General features: G+C 48.7%; 2 protein-coding genes across 2 annotated transcripts; one reads left to right on the plus strand and one right to left on the minus strand.

The window, feature by feature from the left end:
- Positions 1–4388: 4388 nt before the first annotated feature.
- Positions 4389–6452, minus strand: LOC123729538 (vegetative cell wall protein gp1-like). The gene has a single exon (XM_045704407.1). The coding sequence runs from the start codon at positions 6450–6452 to the stop codon at positions 4389–4391; it is 2064 nt and encodes a 687-aa protein (XP_045560363.1).
- Positions 6453–14757: 8305 nt separating this feature from the next.
- olig1 (oligodendrocyte transcription factor 1) lies at positions 14758–17206 on the plus strand. Its single transcript, XM_014165636.2, has one exon. The coding sequence runs from the start codon at positions 15655–15657 to the stop codon at positions 16429–16431; it is 777 nt and encodes a 258-aa protein (XP_014021111.1). The 5' UTR covers positions 14758–15654; the 3' UTR covers positions 16432–17206.
- The last annotated feature ends 4565 nt before the right edge of the window (positions 17207–21771 follow it).

Genomic DNA, 21771 nt, shown 5'->3' on the forward strand with positions numbered 1-21771 from the left:
TTTCTGGTATTTTATAGGATCCCCATTAGCTGTTTTCTGGTATTTTATAGGATCCCCATTAGCTGTTTTCTGGTATTTTATTAGGATCCCCATTAGCTGTTTTCTGGTATTTTATTAGGATCCCCATTAGCTGTTTTCTGGTATTTTATTAGGATCCCCATTAGCTGTTTTCTGGTATTTTATAGGATCCCCATTAGCTGTTTTCTGGTATTTTATTAGGATCCCCATTAGCTGTTTTCTGGTATTTTATAGGATCCCCATTAGCTGTTTTCTGGTATTTTATAGGATCCCCATTAGCTGTTTTCTGGTATTTTATAGGATCCCCATTAGCTGTTTTCTGGTATTTTATAGGATCCCCATTAGCTGTTTTCTGGTATTTTATAGGATCCCCATTAGCTGTTTTCTGGTATTTTATAGGATCCCCATTAGCTGTTTTCTGGTATTTTATAGGATCCCCATTAGCTGTTTTCTGGTATTTTATTAGGATCCCCATTAGCTGTTTTCTGGTATTTTATTAGGATCCCCATTACTCTTCCTGGGGTCCAAACAAAACACAAAATATGAAACATGACATGATAGAGAACATTAACAGACAAGAACAGCTCAAGGACAGAACTCAATTTCGAGGTGGCAGGTAGCCTAGTGGTTAGAGCTGTTGGGCGACTAACCGAAAGGTTGCTGGATCGAATCCCCGAGCTGACAAGGTGAAAATCTGCTGTTCTACCCCTGAACAAGGCAGTTAACCCACTGTTCCCCGGTAGGCCGTAATTGTAAATAAGAATTTGTTCTTAACTGACTTGCCTAGTTATAAAACAAAACATCGACCAGGAGGTAGAACTGAAACCTCCCGACTGGAGGGTCTTATTATTGAACTTAAATTTGCCTGACGGTGATCCATTACACCTTATTGCACAACAAACAGCTTAACACTAACATAGAAATGTGCTTTTCTTTCTTCAAACATGTATACACCAATATGTAAAAGAATACTAAAGTAAAAAACAAATTGAATTACCCACAATCTTCTAAAAACAGAGCCGTGTGGCAAGTTGTTGCATGAATTAAAAATTATTAAGTAGAGAGAAATATTATTAAAATTGAGTAAATTAAGTCACTTAAATCACTTAAATGTTTTTGGTAAAATTAAATTAGCAAATCATTGAAAGGACTTGCATAATGTACAGGGAATGAATCAGTATACTGTACAGGGAAGGAATCAGCCATACAGTACAGGGAAGGAATCAGCCATACTGCACAGGGAAGGAATCAGCCATACAGTACAGGGAAGGAATCAGCCATACTGCACAGGGAAGGAATCAGCCATACTGTACAGCGAAGGAATCAGCCATACTGTACAGGGAAGGAATCAGCCATACAGTACAGGGAAGGAATCAGCCATACAGTACAGGGAAGGAATCAGCCATACAGTACAGGGAAGGAATCAGCCATACTGCACAGGGAAGGAATCAGCCATACTGTACAGCGAAGGAATCAGCCATACAGTACAGGGAAGGAATCAGCCATACAGTACAGGGAAGGAATCAGCCATACAGTACAGGGAAGGAATCAGCCATACAGTACAGGGAAGGAATCAGCCATACAGTACAGGGAAGGAATCAGTCATACATACTAACGTGTAGGCTGCTGAAATCATCAAATGATGTGCTTTGCATGTATTTCTACATTCTTATTCTTATTATTAGGGAAATATTATATTTATTTTCATAAGAATGCAAATTGTTAAGTACCAATAAAGAGTTGCACCATCATTAAATAACATGGATAATTTAAAGTTTTAAAGATGCTTGTTTAAGCCAGAGTGATTTACCCTTGAAATCTTCTTAACGCATTTGATTGAATAGCTCCTTATACATAGCTGGCATCACGACGACAGGTTCTAAATTCCCAGATTGATGGTTTGAATATTCATAAGTTGTTGCAGCGAGGGTTAGGAGGGTGTGACGGTCTTACATCCACCTTACACTGGACTTAAACCTCCCAGAACACTGCACAGATGTACAGCCTTTCAAGCGGGCACATCGTGTTTTGTTAGCCCAAAGGATTATACTGAATGGGTTGAAGAGATGCATCAAAGCTGCTGCTGGGGGAACAGAAAGAGAAACAGAAACAGAGGGCCAAAGTAGAGAGAGAGAGAGAGAGAGAGAGAGAGAGAGAGAGAGAGAGAGAGAGAGAGTCGAGAGTGTAGAGAGAGAGAGACAGAGAGAGACAGAGAGAGACAGAGAGAGAGAGAGAGACAGAGAGAGTCGAGAGTGTAGAGAGAGAGAGAGTGAGAGAGAGAGAGAATGTAGAGAGAGAGTCGAGAGTGTAGAGAGAGAGAGACAGAGAGAGACAGAGAGAGAGAGAGAGAGAGAGAGTCGAGAGAGAGAGAGAATGTAGAGAGAGAGTCGAGAGTGTAGAGAGAGAGAGACAGAGAGAGACAGAGAGAGAGAGAGAGAGAATGTAGAGAGAGAGTCGAGAGTGTAGAGAGAGAGAGACAGAGAGAGACAGAGAGAGAGAGAGAGAGAGAGAGTCGAGAGAGAGAGAGAGAGAGAGTCGAGAGTGTAGAGAGAGAGAGAGAGAGAGAGCGAGAGAGAGAGAGAGAGAGAGAGAGTAAACAACTCGATTTAGAAGAGAAGTGTATCAGTAGTCACACAATGAGTCAGGCCTTAGCTGTGTAAAGCTCTGAGGAGGAGGTCGTTAGGGGAACCATCTGAGACCACTCCTTCCCTGGGGACCAATGTTTATTTCAGTTCATCTGTTCGTCCTTACGGAGCACAGAACACCTCTCTGGACTGATATATAGAGACTAGGCTACAGGGTAGACACAGAGAGGGAATGCAGAACAGCACATAAGGATTGCAGTTACAGTATTATTGACTACACACGTTGGTTAGAGTTATCCTGAATCCTTCCATGTGGCATTACTTTATCAGTGGGAGAATACCGGTCCAGTTGGAGAATACCGGTCCAGAGGGAGAATACCGGTCCAGAGGGAGAATACCGGTCCAGTTGGAGAATACCGGTCCAGAGGGAGAATACCGGTCCAGTTGGAGAATACCGGTCCAGAGGGAGAATACCGGTCCAGTTGGAGAATACCGGTCCAGAGGGAGAATACCGGTCCAGTTGGAGAATACCGGTCCAGAGGGAGAATACCGGTCCAGTTGGAGAATACCGGTCCAGAGGGAGAATACCGGTCCAGTTGGAGAATACCGGTCCAGAGGGAGAATACCGGTCCAGTTGGAGAATACCGGTCTAGTTGGAGAATACCGGTCCAGAGGGAGAATACCGGTCCAGTTGGAGAATACCGGTCCAGAGGGAGAATACCGGTCCAGTTGGAGAATATCGGTCCAGAGGGAGAATATCAGTCCAGTTGGAGAATACCGGTCCAGAGGGAGAATACCGGTCCAATTGGAGAATACCGGTCCAGAGGGAGAATACCGGTCCAGTTGGAGAATACTGGTCCAGTGGGAGAATATCGGTCCAGTGGGAGAATACCGGTCCAGTTGGAGAATACCGGTCCAGAGGGAGAATACCGGTCCAGTTGGAGAATACCGGTCCAGATGGAGAATACCGGTCCAGAGGGAGAATACCGGTCCAGAGGGAGAATACCGGTCCAATTGGAGAATACCGGTCCAGAGGGAGAATACCGGTCCAGAGGGAGAATACCGGTCCAGTTGGAGAATACTGGTCCAGTGGGAGAATACCGGTCCAGTGGGAGAATACCGGTCCAGTTGGAGAATACCGGTCCAGAGGGAGAATACCGGTTCAGTTGGAGAATACCGGTCCAGTTAAGGATTCTGTAGCCTCAGTTGGAACGTGTCATGCATGTGCCACAGAACTTGTGAAAGAGAAAACATTGGTGGACCCAAACCTAACACTGTCCCAGAGTTCATCTGTTTTTATAGTGTCAAATAAACAACATTTTCAATGTAAAACAGAATGAATGGCTCTGCATAAGAAGTGTGTGTGTGTGTGTGTCTGTGTGTGTGTGTGTGTGTGAGTGAGTGTGTGTGTGTGTGAGTGAGTGAGTGAGTGTGTGTGTGTGTGTGTGTGTGTGTGTGTGTGTGTGTTTGTGTGTGTGAGGTGAAAGTGTGTGTGTACCCAGAAGTCTATAAACAGAAGCAGATGAACTCACATATAGTGTGGATCAATGTGTTTACTAAAAGGAACAGAGGGACAAAGACAGGGGAGAGAGAGAGGGAACAGAAAGAGTGCAGAGGATCTCCTTTGAGTGTTTTCTCGTGGCTGAAGAATTGTCCCCATGTCTTTGAAAGGAAGATAATCCTGTCAAGTAAGGGGACCTTTGGATATTCATGACTGGCTGAGTAGAACAGAGTGGAGCGGGGATGGCTTAACGAAAGACGACACAGCCAGGATGGGATTTAACATCAAAGTGACTCCTGGGAGGGAGACACAGAGCCTGGACATGAATTGACCAAACTATACATGGGACACAGCCCTCTCAGAGGGGCGCACTGGGGCCAGGGGGGTTTGGGGTGTCCATGGTGACAGGCAGTGGGACAGGGGGGTTTGGGGTGTCCATGGTGACAGGCAGGGGGACAGGGGGGTTTGGGGTGTCCATGGTGACAGGCAGGGGGACAGGGGGTTTGGGGTGTCATTGGTGGCGGACAGGAGGCTGTTGGGTGTGTCCATGGTGACAGGCAGGGGGACAGGGGGTTTGGGGTGTCCATGGTGACAGGTAAGGGGACAGGGGATGTTGGGGTGTCCATGGTGGCAGGCAGGGGGAAAGGGGGACGGGGGGGTGTCCATGGTGAGAGGCAGGGGGACGGGGTGGACGGGGGGTGTCCATGGTGACAGGCAGGGGGACGGGGGGACGGGGGGGTGTCCATGGTGACAGGCAGGGGGACGGGGTAAACGGGGGGTGTCCATGGTGACAGGCAGGGGGACAGGGGGTTTGGGGTGTCATTGGTGGCGAACAGGAGGCTGTTGGGTGTGTCCATGGTGACAGGCAGGGGGACAGGGGGGTTTGGGGTGTCCATAGTGACAGGCAGGGGGACAGGGGGATTTGGGGTATCATTGGTGGCGGACAGGAGGCTGTTGGGTGTGTCCATAGTGACAGGCAGGGGGACAGGGGGTGTTGGGGTGTCCATGGTGACAGGTAAGGGGACAGGGGGTGTTGGGGTGTCCATGGTGGCAGGCAGGGGGACGGGGGGATGGGGGGGGTGTCCATGGTGAGAGGCAGGGGGACGGGGTGGACGGGGGGGTGTCCATGGTGACAGGCAGGGGGACGGGGGGACGGGGGGGTGTCCATGGTGACAGGCAGGGGGACGGGGTGGTCGGGGGGTGTCCATGGTGACAGGCAGGGGGACGGGGTGGACGGGGGGTGTCCATGGTGACAGGCAGGGGGACGGGGTGGACGGGGGGTGTCCATGGTGACAGGCAGGGGGACGGGGGACGGGGGGTGTCCATGGTGACAGGCAGGGGGACAGGGACGGGAGGGTGTCCATGGTGACAGGCAGGGGGATGGGGGGACGGGGGGGTGTCCATGGTGACAGGCAGGGGGACGGGGGGACGGGGGGTGTCCATGGTGACAGGCAGGGGGACGGGGGGTGTCCATGGTGACAGGCAGGGGGACGGGGTGGACGGGGGGACAGTGGGGTGACAGGCACGGGGACGGGGGGACGGGGGGTGTCCATGGTGACAGGCAGGGGGGACGGGGGGACGGGGGGGTGTCCATGGTGACAGGCAGGGGGACGGGGAGTGTCCATGGTGACAGGCAGGGGGACGGGGGGACGGGGGGGTCCATGGTGACAGGCAGGGGGACGGGGGGACGGGGGGTGTCCATGGTGACAGGCAGGGGGACGGGGTGGTCGGGGGGGTGTCCATGGTGACAGGCAGGGGGACGGGGTGGACGGGGGGGTGTCCATGGTGACAGGCAGGGGGACGGGGGGTGTCCATGGTGACAGGCAGGGGGACGGGGTAACGGGGGGGTGTCCATGGTGACAGGCAGGGGGACGGGGTGGACGGGGGGGTGTCCATGGTGACAGGCAGGGGGACGGGGGGACGGGGGGTGTCCATGGTGACAGGCAGGGGGACAGGGGGACGGGGGGTGTCCATGGTGACAGGCAGGGGGATGGGGGGACGGGGGGGTGTCCATGGTGACAGGCAGGGGGACGGGGGGACGGGGGGTGTCCATGGTGACAGGCAGGGGGACGGGGGGTGTCCATGGTGACAGGCAGGGGGACGGGGTGGACGGGGGGGACAGTGGGGTGACAGGCACGGGGACGGGGGGACGGGGGGGTGTCCATGGTGACAGGCAGGGGGGACGGGGGGACAGGGGGGTGTCCATGGTGACAGGCAGGGGGACGGGGAGTGTCCATGGTGACAGGCAGGGGGACGGGGGGACGGGGGGTGTCCATGGTGACAGGCAGGGGGACGGGGGGACGGGGGGGTGTCCATGGTGACAGGCAGGGGGACGGGGGGGTGTCCATGGTGACAGGCAGGGGGACCAGGGAGGGAACATACACTGTGGACTGGGCTGTAGACTCCTTAAACACCCCTGTGATTTGGGTGTGTGTGTGTGTGTGTGTGTGTGTGTGTGTGTGTGTGTGTGTGTGTGTGTGTGTGTGTGTGTGTGTGTGAGACCATGCGCATGAGTGCGTGCGTGTACCTGCATGTATGTTTGTGTGTGTGTGTGTGTGTGTGTGTGTGTGTGTGTGTGTGTGTGTGTGTGTGTGTGTGTGTGTGTGTGTGTGTGTGTGTGTGTGTGTGTGTGTCTGTGTGCGTGTGGCCGGGTACATGCAGTAGGCAGCTATCAGATACCATGTGGGATGATGTCCCATATGGTTGGGTGACTATGTCATATGCACGTATGTCACCTCTCGCTGGCGTTGCCAATTCTGAGGTGTCAATGTTCTCTGGCAGCTGGGAGATTTGGACAAAAGGGCCACAGGACAACAAGACGGTGGAGAGCCAAATGTCCACCAGAGAAAGATTGGTTATGAAATGACACTTCATTATACAGCATGCCAATTTTATATTGTTTGTGGAGGCTGCTATGGGGCCATTTTCCTTCCCGCCTATCTTGTTGATCGACTCTAGACGAAATGCAGTTGCCCTGCGATCTGTGAACCTTCCAACATATGTCCCATCTCTAAACCGCTTGTTAAATCAAAATAGCCCTCACTCCATATGGCTAGGATCAAATTAGCAGTCACTCCATATGGCTATGATCAAATTAGCAGTCACTCCATATGGCTAGGATCAAATTAGCAGTCACTCCATATGGCTATGATCAAATTAGCAGTCACTCCATATGGCTATGATCAAATTAGCAGTCACTCCATATGGCTATGATCAAATTAGCAGTCACTCCATAAGGCTATGATCACTTATTAGAGTTAATGTTCACTGATTAGAAAATATCTTATCACAGGTTAATAATCGTTATTTTTGCCGTCAGGTTTGTACGGCTGTCAACACAACAGTTTTTGCTGACTTTTCTTTAAATAACTCATGATATGAAGTTGCCTTCTAGGGAGTTTTTCCTAGCCACTGTGCTTCTGCCTCTGCATTGTTTGCTCTTTGGTGTTTTAGGCTGGGTATCTGTAAAGCACGTTGTGACAAATGCTGATGAAAAAAAATGGCTTAATAAAATAAATGTGATTGATTGATAACCCTTCCAGGATTGGATGGCTTAAATGCTCCCAGTGGGGGCCGGTTGGGAGGGTTGGGGACAGCATCTGTGAGAAACCCGCTGCAGGTTGAGAGGAGAGAAGGAATAAAAGAAAGGGGCTCTTACAGCCTCAGCCTCCACTCCCAGGTCTTAGTAGGGATTATCCCTGGAAAGGGCCGCTGGGTGAAGGGGAGAGCGCAGTGGGAGGTCAACGAGTTGGGCTAAGCTGGGTAGAGCTGGGCTGGGTAGAGCTGGGCTGGGCTGGGCTGGGTAGAGCTGGGCTGGGTAGAGCTGGTGAGTAGTCCTGGGAGACTGGGGAGTAGTCCTGGGGAGTATTCCTGGGGAGTAGTCCTGGGGAGTTGTCCTGGTAGACTGGGGAGTAGTCCTGGGTAGTATTCCTGGGGAGTAGTCCTGGGGAGTATTCCTGGGGAGTAGTCCTGGGGAGTAGTCCAGGGGAGTAGTCCTGGGTAACTACAAGAAGACATCCACTTGATGTGCATCAGATTCTTTGAGAGGATTACAGTACTTTTGGCTGAATTTCTATTGAATAGCGTAGCAGGCCCCCAGTTTCTGCAAACTGTACCTGCATTTAAATACACATTGAGAGGCTAATACATGCATGCGCACACAAACTGGGCGAGGTGACAGGCAGACAGAGGAGTGACAGGCAGACAGAGGAGTGTCTGTCAGGATAGAGGAGAGGCTCAGAGAAGATGGATGAGAGGTTGATGATGTTGGAGCTGCTCCTCTCGCCATTGTTTTGCCATTTATCTTCACTTGTTGTAGATGTCGCAAACAAGTTTCAGAAAATCAAGTCTTTAGATTACACCAGCCACCGCGTTCAAGACATGTCTAGGGTGAATAGTGAGGACTTGTTTAACAAATAGACCGCCCTAAGTCTTTACCCCAATTCAACCCCCATCACTACTCCCCTAGAAATATAGACCAGAATACACATATCTAAAAGTCAAGGGACACAATTAAATTCCCAGCTCAAGTGAATACTATAATTGCCCGAACACCCCCATCACTTTGGCAGTGGGTGTTTGTGCGTTTCCGATTTCTTTCTAGGACAACCACTCTTTCTTTCTCTTCTGCCTACGATCAGAGCTTGACTCCGTTCAGAGCTGACTCCGTTCCTTCCATTTTAGGGGTGTGTGTTTGTCATCCATCATATCCCATAGAAGTCCTGCGTACCCCGTCATCACCCTCCACCATAGAAAGAGGAAATCTCTAAAAAGACACCCCTGGCCTTGGGATTGTCAATGCGAGTTAAAAAGGACAATTAAATCCACTCCCACGGCCTTTTTCTATTGGTCTGTAAGACTTTAATAGGTATGCTGCTGGTCTTGATTTGTGCTGTGTTGTGAGAAGTTTTTAGTTTTTTTTGACGTTGGATAAGGTTTTTTTGGGAAGATGTTTTAGTACCAGTAAATCATTCACTGTCACCTCTTGAGAAAGGGGGAGGCTTTGAGGGACTTGATAGGAGAACCCCCTTCCCCCCATAGACAGACTTCGTCTCATTCGTCTCACACCCCACACATGCCGTTTCAGAATGAAACACCTGCTGCAACGATAAACCAGTCCGGGGGTAGAGTTGAATTGATTCAATCGATTCAGATGACGTATATTAAATAACATGGTCTATGTTAGGCTGATTGTCTCACAATACAAGGTGAAATGTGAACTTAAAAAAATGTCCTCTACACATTTTCTGTCTGACAAAAGGACTTTGTAAGGTCTGAAAAAGAACCTTCGGTTGTACATTTATACAGCATTTCCATTCTTAAGGATTTGTTCAAAGCTCTTTTGCCAAAAAGTCCACATTTTAATTCTCTGTCATCTGCAGTATTTTAAAGTTAGTGGTTGAGTCAGTGGTCCGTCACACTGCCAGGGCAAATGAGAGACATGCCAGAGAGCAGTTTAGTAACAGAAAATATGAGTGTGGCAACCGTCCCCCATCTCTAAACAGCCGTGACCAACTGAGCGTGTGCAGCTATTGAGGGCATTTTGGGATTTCTTTCACAAAAGACCCTCTCGCCCTCCCGGCTCGACCACCCTCCGATATGGATCAAATGCTTACTATCCCAGGCGATCTTTCTCAAAGCATGCTGGGAAAGACAATGGCAGGCCTTCAGCCGATTGGTTCCACCTTATTACCAGCTTGTAATCTTCTCATATCGTTGGCTGGGCCCCGTGGACCAGGAGTCAGAGGGACAAACAACAGAGTTCCCCCAAACCCTCCGCTTTGACGCGTTTCAACCATTTCCTCTGAAAGGACTGGCTTGTTAGACTTGTAATTGTTGTCTCTGCACCTGTTTGCCTTCAGGGAGACATGCAAAAGTAAAGTCATTGGCATCTGTTAATTTCTCATTAGATTTCCCATGCACATTTTAAACAGTCAGAATACAGTTCAGGCCTTTAGGGGGTTTTGTTTTGGGTTGGGTTGTAGGGCGTATTGCCTCAAGGTGTTTGCTCAAGGTCCAGTGTCTCAATGTTATGCCCACCATCATATGTGAGACATTATGTACTTAGCAGGATCTGTTGATGAATATGAAAATATTTAATTTTGGTTTTGACCTCATGTATCTGGTTACAGATGGACCAGTGGTTTACAGCACAGGTTTTGACCTCATGTATCTGGTTACAGATGGACCAGGGTTTACAGCACAGGTTTTGACCTCATGTAGCTTGTTACAGATGGACCAGGGGTTTTACAGCACAGGTTTTCGATCCTATAATCATACTTACTTCTGAGTTAATATGCAGTTTTTCTGGACATACTTCTCTGGCAGAGAAACTGTGCACAGACTGACAGCTAAAGGCCTATTACTCCGTGAGAAGAATCCCTGACTCCAAGCCACAAGAGGGTAGAACATATTTTAAATGTTGCTTGTTAGGGGGAAGGTAGTTGCAGAAACGTTGGAATGGTTTAGTCGACTTCCTCAATCGTAGGTACCAGATGATTCACTGCCTCCAGTGAATCATCTGACAACACACTCCACTTCCTGTTGCCTGCAGATATGAGGTTGATTTGGTATTTATGACAAGGTGAGGTCCAATGTATCCAATGTAACAAATGGGCCCATATTCTGCTATCTAACAATACCAATCGACAGGGACTCCAAGAGTATCTGAGATGATTGTAGCTAACGCTAATCCTGTCGAGTGGGAGAGAAAGGAGCACTCAACATCATGTTGAAGTTTGTTGTTCAATTTTCCCTTTATTTAACTAGCCACATCAGTTAAGAACAAATTCTTATTTACAATGACAGCCAAGGAACAGTGGGTTAACTGCCTTGTTCAGGGGCAGAACGACAGATTTTTTACCTTGTCAGCTCGGAAGTTTCGATCTTGCAACCTTTCGATTACTAGTCCAACACTCTAACCAATAGGCTACCCTGCCGCCCCAATCTATATGGCGGCTGTACAATGATACCCATGTATACCTTATTAATACCCAAATGGGATTCATTTTGTCTGGTTTGCAGTATGTAAATGCAAGAAAAATAAAATGGTAGCGTTTTTTTTTTTTTTTCTTCAGTCTGTCTACTTTCTTTCAATTTGGTATCTGTGTCTCTCAAAGCAATGTTTGAATGTGCTGACTTGCTTCAAAGGAAGCAGAGCATACCCATGACCCACTCTTTACAATTCACCCATGACAAACCCCCTTCCCCCCTCCGTTTTTTTTTTAATTTTTTTTTACAGTCATCTCTGGGTGACTTCTTCTTCATCCTGAACGGCTGGCTTGACCCAGGATCATTTGGCCAAGGCATCTTCCTCTCGCTCTCGTTGAACCAGGAAATGGGTTTGATACAGAAGGGCCATTTAGCTCCCAGGTGCAGGACCATGGAACCAGCCTCCGTTGGACGGCTTGGCCCAGACAGGAGGTACTCAAGCCCCCCATAAAGACGATAGTCTTCCCCCTTGCCTGGAGCCACCGGTGTTCCTGCCCTGGTCCAGACTCATCAAAAGGCCCCTGGAGACTGGGGGAGACAGGGGGAGGCTGGGGAAGACTGGGGGAGGCTGGGGGAGACTTGGGGGGAGACACGTTTTAACTGGGAGAGAAAGAGAGGGAAGGTTTACTTTTCTGGTGGACACCAGGTTCTTTCTTCCATTCCTTTCTTCACTGTTTCTCTTGTATGTGTGTGTGTGTGTGTGTGTGTGTGTGTGTGTGTGTGTGTGTGTGTGTGTGTTAGTGTGTGTGTGTGTGTGTGTGTGTGTGTGTGTGTGTGTGTTATGTGTGTGTGTGTGTGTGTGTGTGTGTGTGTGTGTGTGTGTGTGTGTGTGTGTGTTAGTGTGTGTGTGTTAGTGTGTGTGTGTGTGTGTGTGTGTGTGTTAGTGTGTGTGTGTGTGTGTGTGTGTGTGTGTGTGTGTGTGTTAGTGTGTGTGTGTGTGTGTGTGTGCAGGTGTCCCTTTATCTCTCTCTCTCTCTTCACAAACAGACTGGGTCTCAAACACAACTGTGGTTTAATAAGAACATCATGATTCCATTGATTTCATTACTCTTCTGCCTAATCCATCCCCTCCTGGCTTTAACAGGGTGAGACAGGGGTTGGAAATCACACACACACACACACACACACACACACACACACACACACACACACACACACACACACACACACACACACACACACACACACACACACACACACACACACACACATACACATACACACACACACACACACACACACACACATCCATCCATCCATCCATCCTGGCTGCCTGCACTCTGTTCTCCTGCAGGTGCTAGGCCATCCGCCTGGCCCTTTCATGGCTTTCCCTTTTCCTGTCCGTCTGCGAAGCTCCATTCAGCCTGGACCACAGCAGCAGGAGCGCCACCGGAGCGCCACCGGAGCGCTGGCAGGGAGGAGAAGCGCCTCCACACACATCATTCACTCACAGAAAGACAGGAGAGAAATAAAGGAGAGAGAAAAGAAAAAGGGTCTTCCTTCCTCCTGCATCTCCCTCGTCCTGCTTCTCCCTCGTCCTGCTTCTCCTTCCTCCTGCATCTCCCTCGTCCTGCATCTCCCTCGTCCTGCTTCTCCCTCGTCCCGCTTCTCCCTCGTCCTGCTTCTCCCTCGTCCTGCTTCTCCCTCGTCCTGCTTCTCCTTCCTCCTGCATCTCCCTCGTCCCGCTTCTCCCTCGTCCTGCTTCTCCCTCGTCCTGCTTCTCCCTCGTCCTGCTTCTCCCTCGTCCCGCTTCTCCCTCGTCCCGCTTCTCCCTCGTCCCGCTTCTCCCTCGTCCCGCTTCTCCCTCGTCCCGCTTCTCCCTCGTCCCGCTTCTCTCTCGTCCTGCTTCTCCCTCTGCTTTCATCGTAAACAACTTGCTTTCTGTTTGTATATCTGTCCTCACCCCCTGTCTTCCTGTCTGTCCCTCACCCCCGTCTTCCTGTCTGTCCTCACCCCTGTTTACCTATCTGTCCTCACCCCATCATCCTGTCTGTCCTCATCCCCGTCTTCATGTCTGTCCTCACCCCCGTCATCCTGTCTGTCCTCACCCCCAGTCTGCATGTCTGTCCTCACCCCCGTCTTCCTGTCTGTCCTCACCCCCAGTCTTCATGTCTGTCCTCACCCCATGTCTTCCTGTCTGTCCTCACCCCATGTCTTCCTGTCTGTCCCCACCCCCTGTCTTCCTGTCTGTCCTCACCCCCATTTCCATTCTGTCCTCACCCCCAGTCTTCATGTCTGTCCTCACCCCATGTCTTCCTGTCTGTCCTCACCCCATGTCTTCCTGTCTGTCCCCACCCCCTGTCTTCCTGTCTGTCCTCACCCCCATTTCCATTCTGTCCTCACCCCCAGTCTTCATGTCTGTCCTCACCCCATGTCTTCCTGTCTGTCCTCACCCCATGTCTTCCTGTCTGTCCCCACCCCCTGTCTTCCTGTCTGTCCTCACCCCCATTTCCATTCTGTCCTCACCCCTGTCTTCCTATCTCACATCCAGAAGGGGAAAGGGTAAAGGGGAGTGGGAGGTGAGGGAGGGATGGTGGAGGGGAGAGGGAGGGAGGCTGGAGGATGGAGAGAAGAGGGAGGAGGGGAGATGGAGGGTGGGTGGAGGGGAGAGGGAGGGTGGGAGAAAGAATTCAGATAAAAACGGGATAGTGAGACTTACTTCCTTCATCATTGCCCTTTCCCTGGCCTTTTGATCTGCTATGAATGGGACATCTGAGGTTTGCAGCCTGACTTAATGCAGTCCGCCAGGCAGCCTTCACCTGTGCTACAAGTCAATTGGCCTGTTGTTTGTTTTCTGGACATCTTCCCAGCCCCCAGCCCTCTCCCCAGCCCAGCCCCCTGCCAAACACCCTGCCCAGCCCAAACACCCTGAGACCCAGTCTCTGCCCAGCCCTCTCTTAAAGACAATTGGGTTATCGTATAGAATAGTCTCTCAGAGTAAAGAGAAAAGTCCAACAATAATAACAACAACAACGGCAATTAGCTCAGTAGCTATCACCCATTACACCTATTCATCTGTAGACATCTTGATGTTTTCAATGACACTCTGTTAAAGTCCTAACAATGTACACGCCTATTGCCTACCCTCTGTTTTCTAATTGTGTCAATATGACTTGAGACTAATTGAAGGCTGAAGTATTCCAAGTCTAAATGATTACAGTGGCACGTTCCTTCAATCATGACATAGTCAGTTTTCAGGTGAGATTGAACCGCTTGAGGTAAACAGATTAAAATCCCCTGCATTGCAGAATGAGACCATACAGTACTTTTTCGGGGGGGGGATTGTGCAAAATGTATATAAAGTACTAGTATGACCTACAGCTATAGTGGTTTTACAGTACTGCGTTTTTTCACCACCAGTACTGCATTTTCTGTATCTTTACTGTAAAATGGTTAGTAATGCATTCATCATTGTCATCTCTGCTGTGACAATGTCCTCCTCTGTCCCTAGTAAAGACAGAGAATGTGTCACACAGGCACACACACACACACACACACACACACACACACACACACACACACACACACACACACACACACACAGTCTATTACATCATTCTACACACTAGCCCTATCTATCTCATTATTTCTCTCTAGCTCCATTCCTCTCTCCCAGAAACAGAAAAGCCAACAAGGAAACAATTGCCTAGCGTTATGACTAGCAGAACTAGTAAATCAGGTTGGTACAGTATATGTTGATATGGGGTCTTAAGTCCAGAGAGCAGAAGTCTGATTGGGTGTGGAGGGGAGGGGTCCGAGCAGCAGCAGAGTGAGGGGAGGATGAGATGTGATGTGAGGGGAGCGTTTAGCTCAGTTCAGCTCTGTCTGCCTTGTCATTCTCTTCAGACAGCCGGGGGGAAGTGAGATGAAGGAGCACTGACACTCCAGACACTCACAGAGGAGAGGAGAGACAGAGACAGAGAAAAGCTTTCAACACGTAGACAACTCTGGAAGACTTCTGACATCAACACTGAGACCAACGGTCACATACTGATTGATCGTACTGTTGGCTGGGTCATTTTCTTTTTATTCAGTGACGCAAGAAGATTCTTCCACAGCCAAGGAGTGATGTCAACACTGGACCAGAATGTCAGGATAGTGTGGGACTAAATGGTTCATGGAGGAGGAGTAAGCTGAATTGCTTGATTGCAGAACTGAGCGCTCACAGAAGACTGACTCTTCTTCACTAGTGTGACGTGTTGCTGTCATCTCAGTGTAGTTTTTCTGTCATCTCAGACAAGTCAATCTCAGTGTAGTTTTTCTGTCATCTCAGACAAGTCAACCTCAGTGTAGTTTTTCTGTCATCTCAGACAAGTCAATCTCAGTGTAGTTTTTCTGTCATCTCAGACAAGTCAACCTCAGTGTAGTTTTTCTGTCATCTCAGACAAGTCAATCTCAGTGTAGTTTTTCTGTCATCTCAGACAAGTCAACCTCAGTGTAGTTTTTCTGTCATCTCAGACAAGTCAATCTCAGTGTAGTTTTTCTGTCATCTCAGACAAGTCAATCTCAGTGTAGTTTTTCTGTCATCTCAGACAAGCCATCTCAGTGTGGATCAGGACCATGAATGTTCTACCTAACCCCATGACCAGGGCCCATCAGGAGCAGCCTCTCCCTCTCTGCTCCCAGGGGGCCCACCTCCAGGACTTCTCCTCCAGGTGTCCTCTAGGGCTTGGTGCTGGTCATGGGGGCAGGCTTAGGGCCATGGGTGGGCCTCTGGGGCCTCAGAGACCAGGCAAGCCACCGCGGGAGCTGAGCCCTGAGGAGCAGCAGGATCTAAGGAGGAAGATCAACAGCCGGGAGAGGAAGAGGATGCAGGACCTCAACGTCGCCATGGACGCTCTGAGGGAGGTGATGGTGCCTTACGCCTCCTCCTCTCCTTCCTCCTCGTCCTCCTCCCAGGGGCCACACTCCCACCAGCAGCAGCCAGGGGCCCCACCTGGACGCAGGCTCTCCAAGATCTCCACCTTGGTCCTGGCCCGTAACTACATCCTCCTCCTGGGCTCGTCTCTGCAGGAGATGCGCCGGCTCCTGGGGGAGGTGAGTGTTGGGGTGGGGGTCGGTGTGGGGGTGAACACGGGGTCTGTCCCCAGGCTGCTCCTGGCCGGGGGTTGGCCCCTCCTCAGCGGCCCCAGTCAGCTTCTCCTCTCCCCAGAATCTCTCCTGACCTCGGCCTCCTCTTCAAAGTGTCCTCTGTTGCCTCCTGGCCACTTGGAGGGCCCCATGGCCCCGGTGCAGTGGGGCTCAGCTGGGGTTCCTGGTGGTCCACTCTGTCCCTGTGGGGTGTGCAGGCTGCCCAGGTTCAGCCACCCCAGCCCTGGACCTAGGTTCCCCAAGTGAAGCATGGCTGGGACCACCTCTCATGTGTTCTTCTGATCTGCTACAATGACTGATTCTTCTGAGCGGATGGACTTCTGGTTATGGTTTCTAATCTTTTTCTGAAGATTTGACATGTTATTTTTTTTGAATGAGTATTTTCTTTCTCATGTCTGACTAATTCAATGATAACTTTGTTGTAATGGACCTTGTCCATTAGGTTTTTATTAATCTCTCGTGGACAGATGAATCTGTCAAGGCTCATATATAATTATGTGATACAAGCAGCAGTAGTTCCTGTTTTTATTAATTTTTTTGATTATTTGGACAAATGATGATTAGGCGAAGGTGGTGCGTAAACGGGTGTAGTAGTGATTTTCAAGCCCTTGTGCGGATGAAAAACAGTTTCCACAGCCACAAAGTCAAAATTGTCTGTATCGTAAAAATGTATGAAAACTAAAATGCGCTTTTTTGGGCATGATAAACACAAATACAATTTGCAGAAGGGAGGGGTTTGGCCGAGAGCTTCCATTTGAGAGGGAGGAGACATCACTACCTTCCCTTGCACAAAGGTTATCACAATTGTTAAACGGCATTTCCCCCGAAGTAAAACAGGAAATGACAAACTTTCACAACATACTTTTACTTATGGGTAACCGAGATCAGTTTTTTTATTGGTGACTGTGGTCAGTAAAAGTCATTGTATTTTAGATTTTATGAACAAATTCTATTTTATATGATAATAGATGAAGATACGTGTAAGTTCTAACACAGAAAATAAATAGTAATTTACTGTTTACCATTTGACAAAGTTATTTTATGTGCTCTCTCTTTTTCTAGCTCACTTCCCAGCATCTGTTATTTGTGATGGTGTGATGGTGTGTGATGGTGTGTGATGGTGTGAGGGTGTGTGATGGTGTGTGATGGTGTGTGGGTGTGTGATGTTGTGATGGTGTGTGATAGGTGTGTGTGTGTGTGTGTGTGTGTGTGTGTGTGTGTGTGTGTGTGTGATGGTGTGTGATGGTGTGATGGTGTGTGATGGTGTGATGGTGTGTGATGGTGTGATGGTGTAATGGTGTGTGATGGTGTGAGGGTGTGTGATGGTGTGATGGTGTAATGGTGTGTGATGGTGTGTGATGGATTGATGGTGTGTGATGGTGTGTGTGATGTGTGACGGTGTGTGATGATGTGATGGTGTGTGATGGTGTGAGGGTGTGTGATGGTGTGATGGTGTGTGATGGTGTGAGGGTGTGTGATGGTGTGATGGTGTGTGTGATGGTGTGTGATGGTGTGTGATGGTGTGTGATGGTGTGTGATGGTGTGATGGTGTAATGGTGTGAGGGTGTGTGATGGTGTGATGGTATAATGGTGTGTGATGGTGTGAGGGTGTGTGATGGTGTGTGATGGTGTGATGGTGTGCGATGGTGTGTGATGGTGTGTGATGGTGTGAGGGTGTGCGATGGTGTGTGACGGTGTGCGATGGTGTGTGATGGTGTGTGATGGTGTGCCATGTGTGTGATGGTGTGAGGATGTGCGATGGTGTGTGATGGTGTGTGATGGTGTGAGGGTGTGCGATGGTGTGTGATGGTGTGTGATGGTGTGTGTGCGATGGTGTGTGATGGTGTGATGGTGTGTGATGGTGTGATGGTGTGTGATGGTGTGTGACGGTGTGTGATGGTGAGATTACAGTAATGACTGGTATACCTCTGGTTCATAAGGGATTACAATAATGACAGATATACAGTACTTCTGGTCCATTTGGATGGCCAAATAGAGAACCCCCCCTGCCCTCATCACCCCATATAGTGAAACAGTTCTCTTCTGTTTAGCAGCGTCACCCCATCTCTCTACACGCAAAAAATCAAACGCACCATGTAATTACTGCCCTTTTGACTACTTCTCCAATCTCTCTCCATCTATCTTTCTCTTCCCTTCTCTCTTTCACTCTCCTTCTCCCCTTCTCTCTTTCTCTCCTTCTCTCTTTGTCTCTCCTTCTCTCTCCTCTCTCCTCCTCTCTCTCACTCTCTCCTTCTCTCTCCTTCTCTCCTCTCTCTCTCTCTCTCTCTCTCTCTCTCTCACTCTCTCCTTCTCTCTTTCTCTCTCTTTTTCTCTCCTTCTCTCTCCTTCTCTCTCTCTCCTTCTCGCCTCTCTCCTCTCTTTCTCCATCTCTCTTTCTCTCTTCTTCTCCCCCCTCTCCTTCTCTCTTCCTTCTCTCCCTCTCTCCTTCTCCCCCATCTCCTTCTCTCTTTCTCTCTCCTTCGATCTTTCTCTCTCCTTCTCTCTTTCTCTCGCCTTCTCCCCTCTCCCCTCTCACCTTCTCCCCTCTCCCCTTCTCTCTTTCTCTCTCCTTCACTCTTTCTCTCCCCTTCACTCTTTCTCTCTCCTTCTCTCTGTCCCTTAATTGAATTCTTGATGTTTCCCTCCGTGTTAAGGGGCTTGGATGGGTGGTTTGGTGGAACTCATTATACTCACTTCACAATACGTTCAAACGGCCAGAAAATGTGTCTCAGTGAATGGGGATCACGATGCAAAACTCACCTCCTCTCTGGAAGAAAGCAGGCAGCTCCACTTAACTGGGGATAAGAGGTGGGGCGATGGGGCGTTGGGGTGGGATCTCACTCCGATAGAGAGTAGAGACCACAGGCAAGACATGAATAATAATAATGAAAATAATCACAATCATAATGTTAATAAAAATACTCAAAATAATTGCTAGCTGGGGACAATGGGCTTAGTGGGGAAGATGTGTGAATGGTGATAGCTGGCTGAAAGGAGGGAATATGTTACCCATTGGGGGGAGGGGACAAAAGGAGAGGTAGATACCATTAAGTGAGATTAAGCCTAATAGGGTTGGATTTTCTTACAAGGAAACATTTTTTAGAGGAGGAGGAGAGAAGGAGGAGGGCTCAGAGGGAGAGATCAAAGTGGGATGGCCCAACTTCAAACCCCTCTGCATTTACATATAGCTGCTTAATGTCTCCTTCTTACATCTCCAAAGGATTAGTTACCTTGCTATTTCCATCTCTTCTGTTCTGACACATATCCCCTCCCTCTGTCCTTATTGGAGCTCTCTGTCTCTCTGTCTCTCTCTGTGTCTGTCTCTCTCTGTCTCTCTGTCTCTCTCTGTCTCTCTGTCTCTCTCTGTCTCTCTCTGTGTCTGTCTCTGTCTCTTTCTCTCTCTCTCTCTCTCTCTCTCTCTCTCTCTCTCTCTCTCTCTGTCTCTCTGTGTCTCTCTCTGTCTCTCTCTGTCTCTCTCTGTGTCTGTCTCTGACTCTGTCTCTCTCTCTCTCTCTCTGTCTCTCTCTCTCTCTCTCGGAAGGGACGGCACCTCCGTACCTTCAGGCTCTGATCAGTCCCTACACCCAAAGAAGGGCACTGCGTTCATCCACCTCTGGCATGCTGGCCCCCCTACCTCTGAGGAAACACAGTTCCCGCTCAGCCCAGTCTAAACTGTTCGCTGCTCTGGCACCCCAATGGTGGAACAAGCTCCCTCACGACGCCAGGACAGCGGAGTCAATCACCACCTTCCGGAGACACCTGAAACCCCACCTCTTTAAGGAATACCTGGGATAGGATAAAGTAATCCTTCTAACCCCCCCCCCCAAAAAAAAATAAAAAAAAATAAAGATATACTATTGTAAAGTGGTTGTTCCACTGGATATCATAAGGTGAATGCACCAATTTGTAAGTCGCTCTGGATGAGAGCGTCTGCTAAATGATGTAAATGTAAATGTGAAATGTAAATGTAATGTAAATGTCTCTCTCTCTCATATTATGGATCCCCATTAGTTCCTGCCAAAGCAGCAGCTACTCTTCCTGGGGTTTATTATGGATCCCCATTAGTTCCTGCCAAAGCAGCAGCTACTCTTCCTGGGGTTTATTATGGATCTCCATTAGTTCCTGTCAAGGCAGCAGCTACTCTTCCTGGGGTTTATTATGGATCCCCATTAGTTCCTGCCAAAGCAGCAGCTACTCTTCCTGGATTCCAGCAAAATTAAGGCAGTTTATACCATTTTAAAAACATTCATAAGATTTCACAACACTGTGTGGCCTAAGACCCCTACTCCACCACTACCACATATCTACAGTACTAAATCCATGTGTATGTTATGTTATTGTTATTGAGTTCCATGTAGTCATGGCTCTATGTAGTACTGTGCACCTCTCATAGTCTGTTCTGGACTTGGGGACTGTGAAGAGACCTCTGGTGGCATGTCTTGTGAGGTATGCATGGGTGTCTGAGCTGTGTGCCAGTAGTTCAAACAGACAGCTCGGTGCATTCAACATGTCAATACCTCTCATGTGTGGTGGTTGTATTGTGGTTATATTGCAGCAGTATTCCCCCGTGGGAATCGAACCCACAACCCTAGCGTTGCAAACACCATGCGTTGCAAACACCATGCTCTACCAACTGAGCTACAGGGAAGGCTATACTGTGGTTGTATAGTGGTGGTATTGCAGTAGTATTGTAGTAGTATTGTCGTTGTATTGTGGTTGTATTGCAGTAGTATGGTGGTAGTATTGTGGTTGTATTGCAGTAGTATTGTGGTAGTATTGTGATTGTATTGCAGTAGTATTGCGGTTGTGTTGTGGTTGTATTGTTGTAGTATTGTGGTTGTATTGCAGCAGTATTGTGATTGTATTGTAGTAGTATTGCAGTAGTATTGCGGTAGTATTGTGGTTCTATTGTGGTAGTATTGTAGCAGTATTGCAGTAGTATTACCGTAGTATTGTGGTTGTACTGTGGTAGAATTGTAGTGGTATTGTGGTTGTATTGTTGTTGTATTGCAGTAGTATGGTGGCAGTATTGTGGTTGTATTGTAGTTGTATTGTGGTAGTATTGTGATTGTATTGCGGAGGTATTGTGGTTGTATTGTAGTAATATTGCAGTGGTATTGTGGTAGTATTGTGAATGTATTGCGGAGGTATTGTGTTTGTATTGTAGTAGTATTGCAGTGGTATTGTGGTTGTATTGTAGTAGTATTGTGGTCGTATTGTAGAAGTATTGTGGTAGTATTGTGGTGGTATTGCGGTTGTATTGTAGTAGTATTGCAGTGGTATTGTGGTTGTACTGTAGTAGTATTGCGATAGTATTGTGGTGGTATTGTAGTAGTATTATGGTAGTATTGTGGTGGTATTGTGGTTGTATTGCGGTAGAATTGTAGTGGTATTGTGGTTGTATTGTAGTAGTATTATGGTAGTATTGTAGTGGTATTGTGGTGGTATTGTAATATTGTTGGAAATATGCAGGTCTGGTCACTGTTCTCTGTTCTTTCATCAGCACTGCACAATGGGACAAGGCAGAGAAACCAGGGGTGCTCAGGACAATGTAGACACAGTCAGAGTTAAAAAGTTAAGTAGTCA

This window comes from Salmo salar, chromosome ssa21 (genome assembly GCF_905237065.1).
Source record: "Salmo salar chromosome ssa21, Ssal_v3.1, whole genome shotgun sequence".
NCBI lineage: Eukaryota > Metazoa > Chordata > Actinopteri > Salmoniformes > Salmonidae > Salmo > Salmo salar.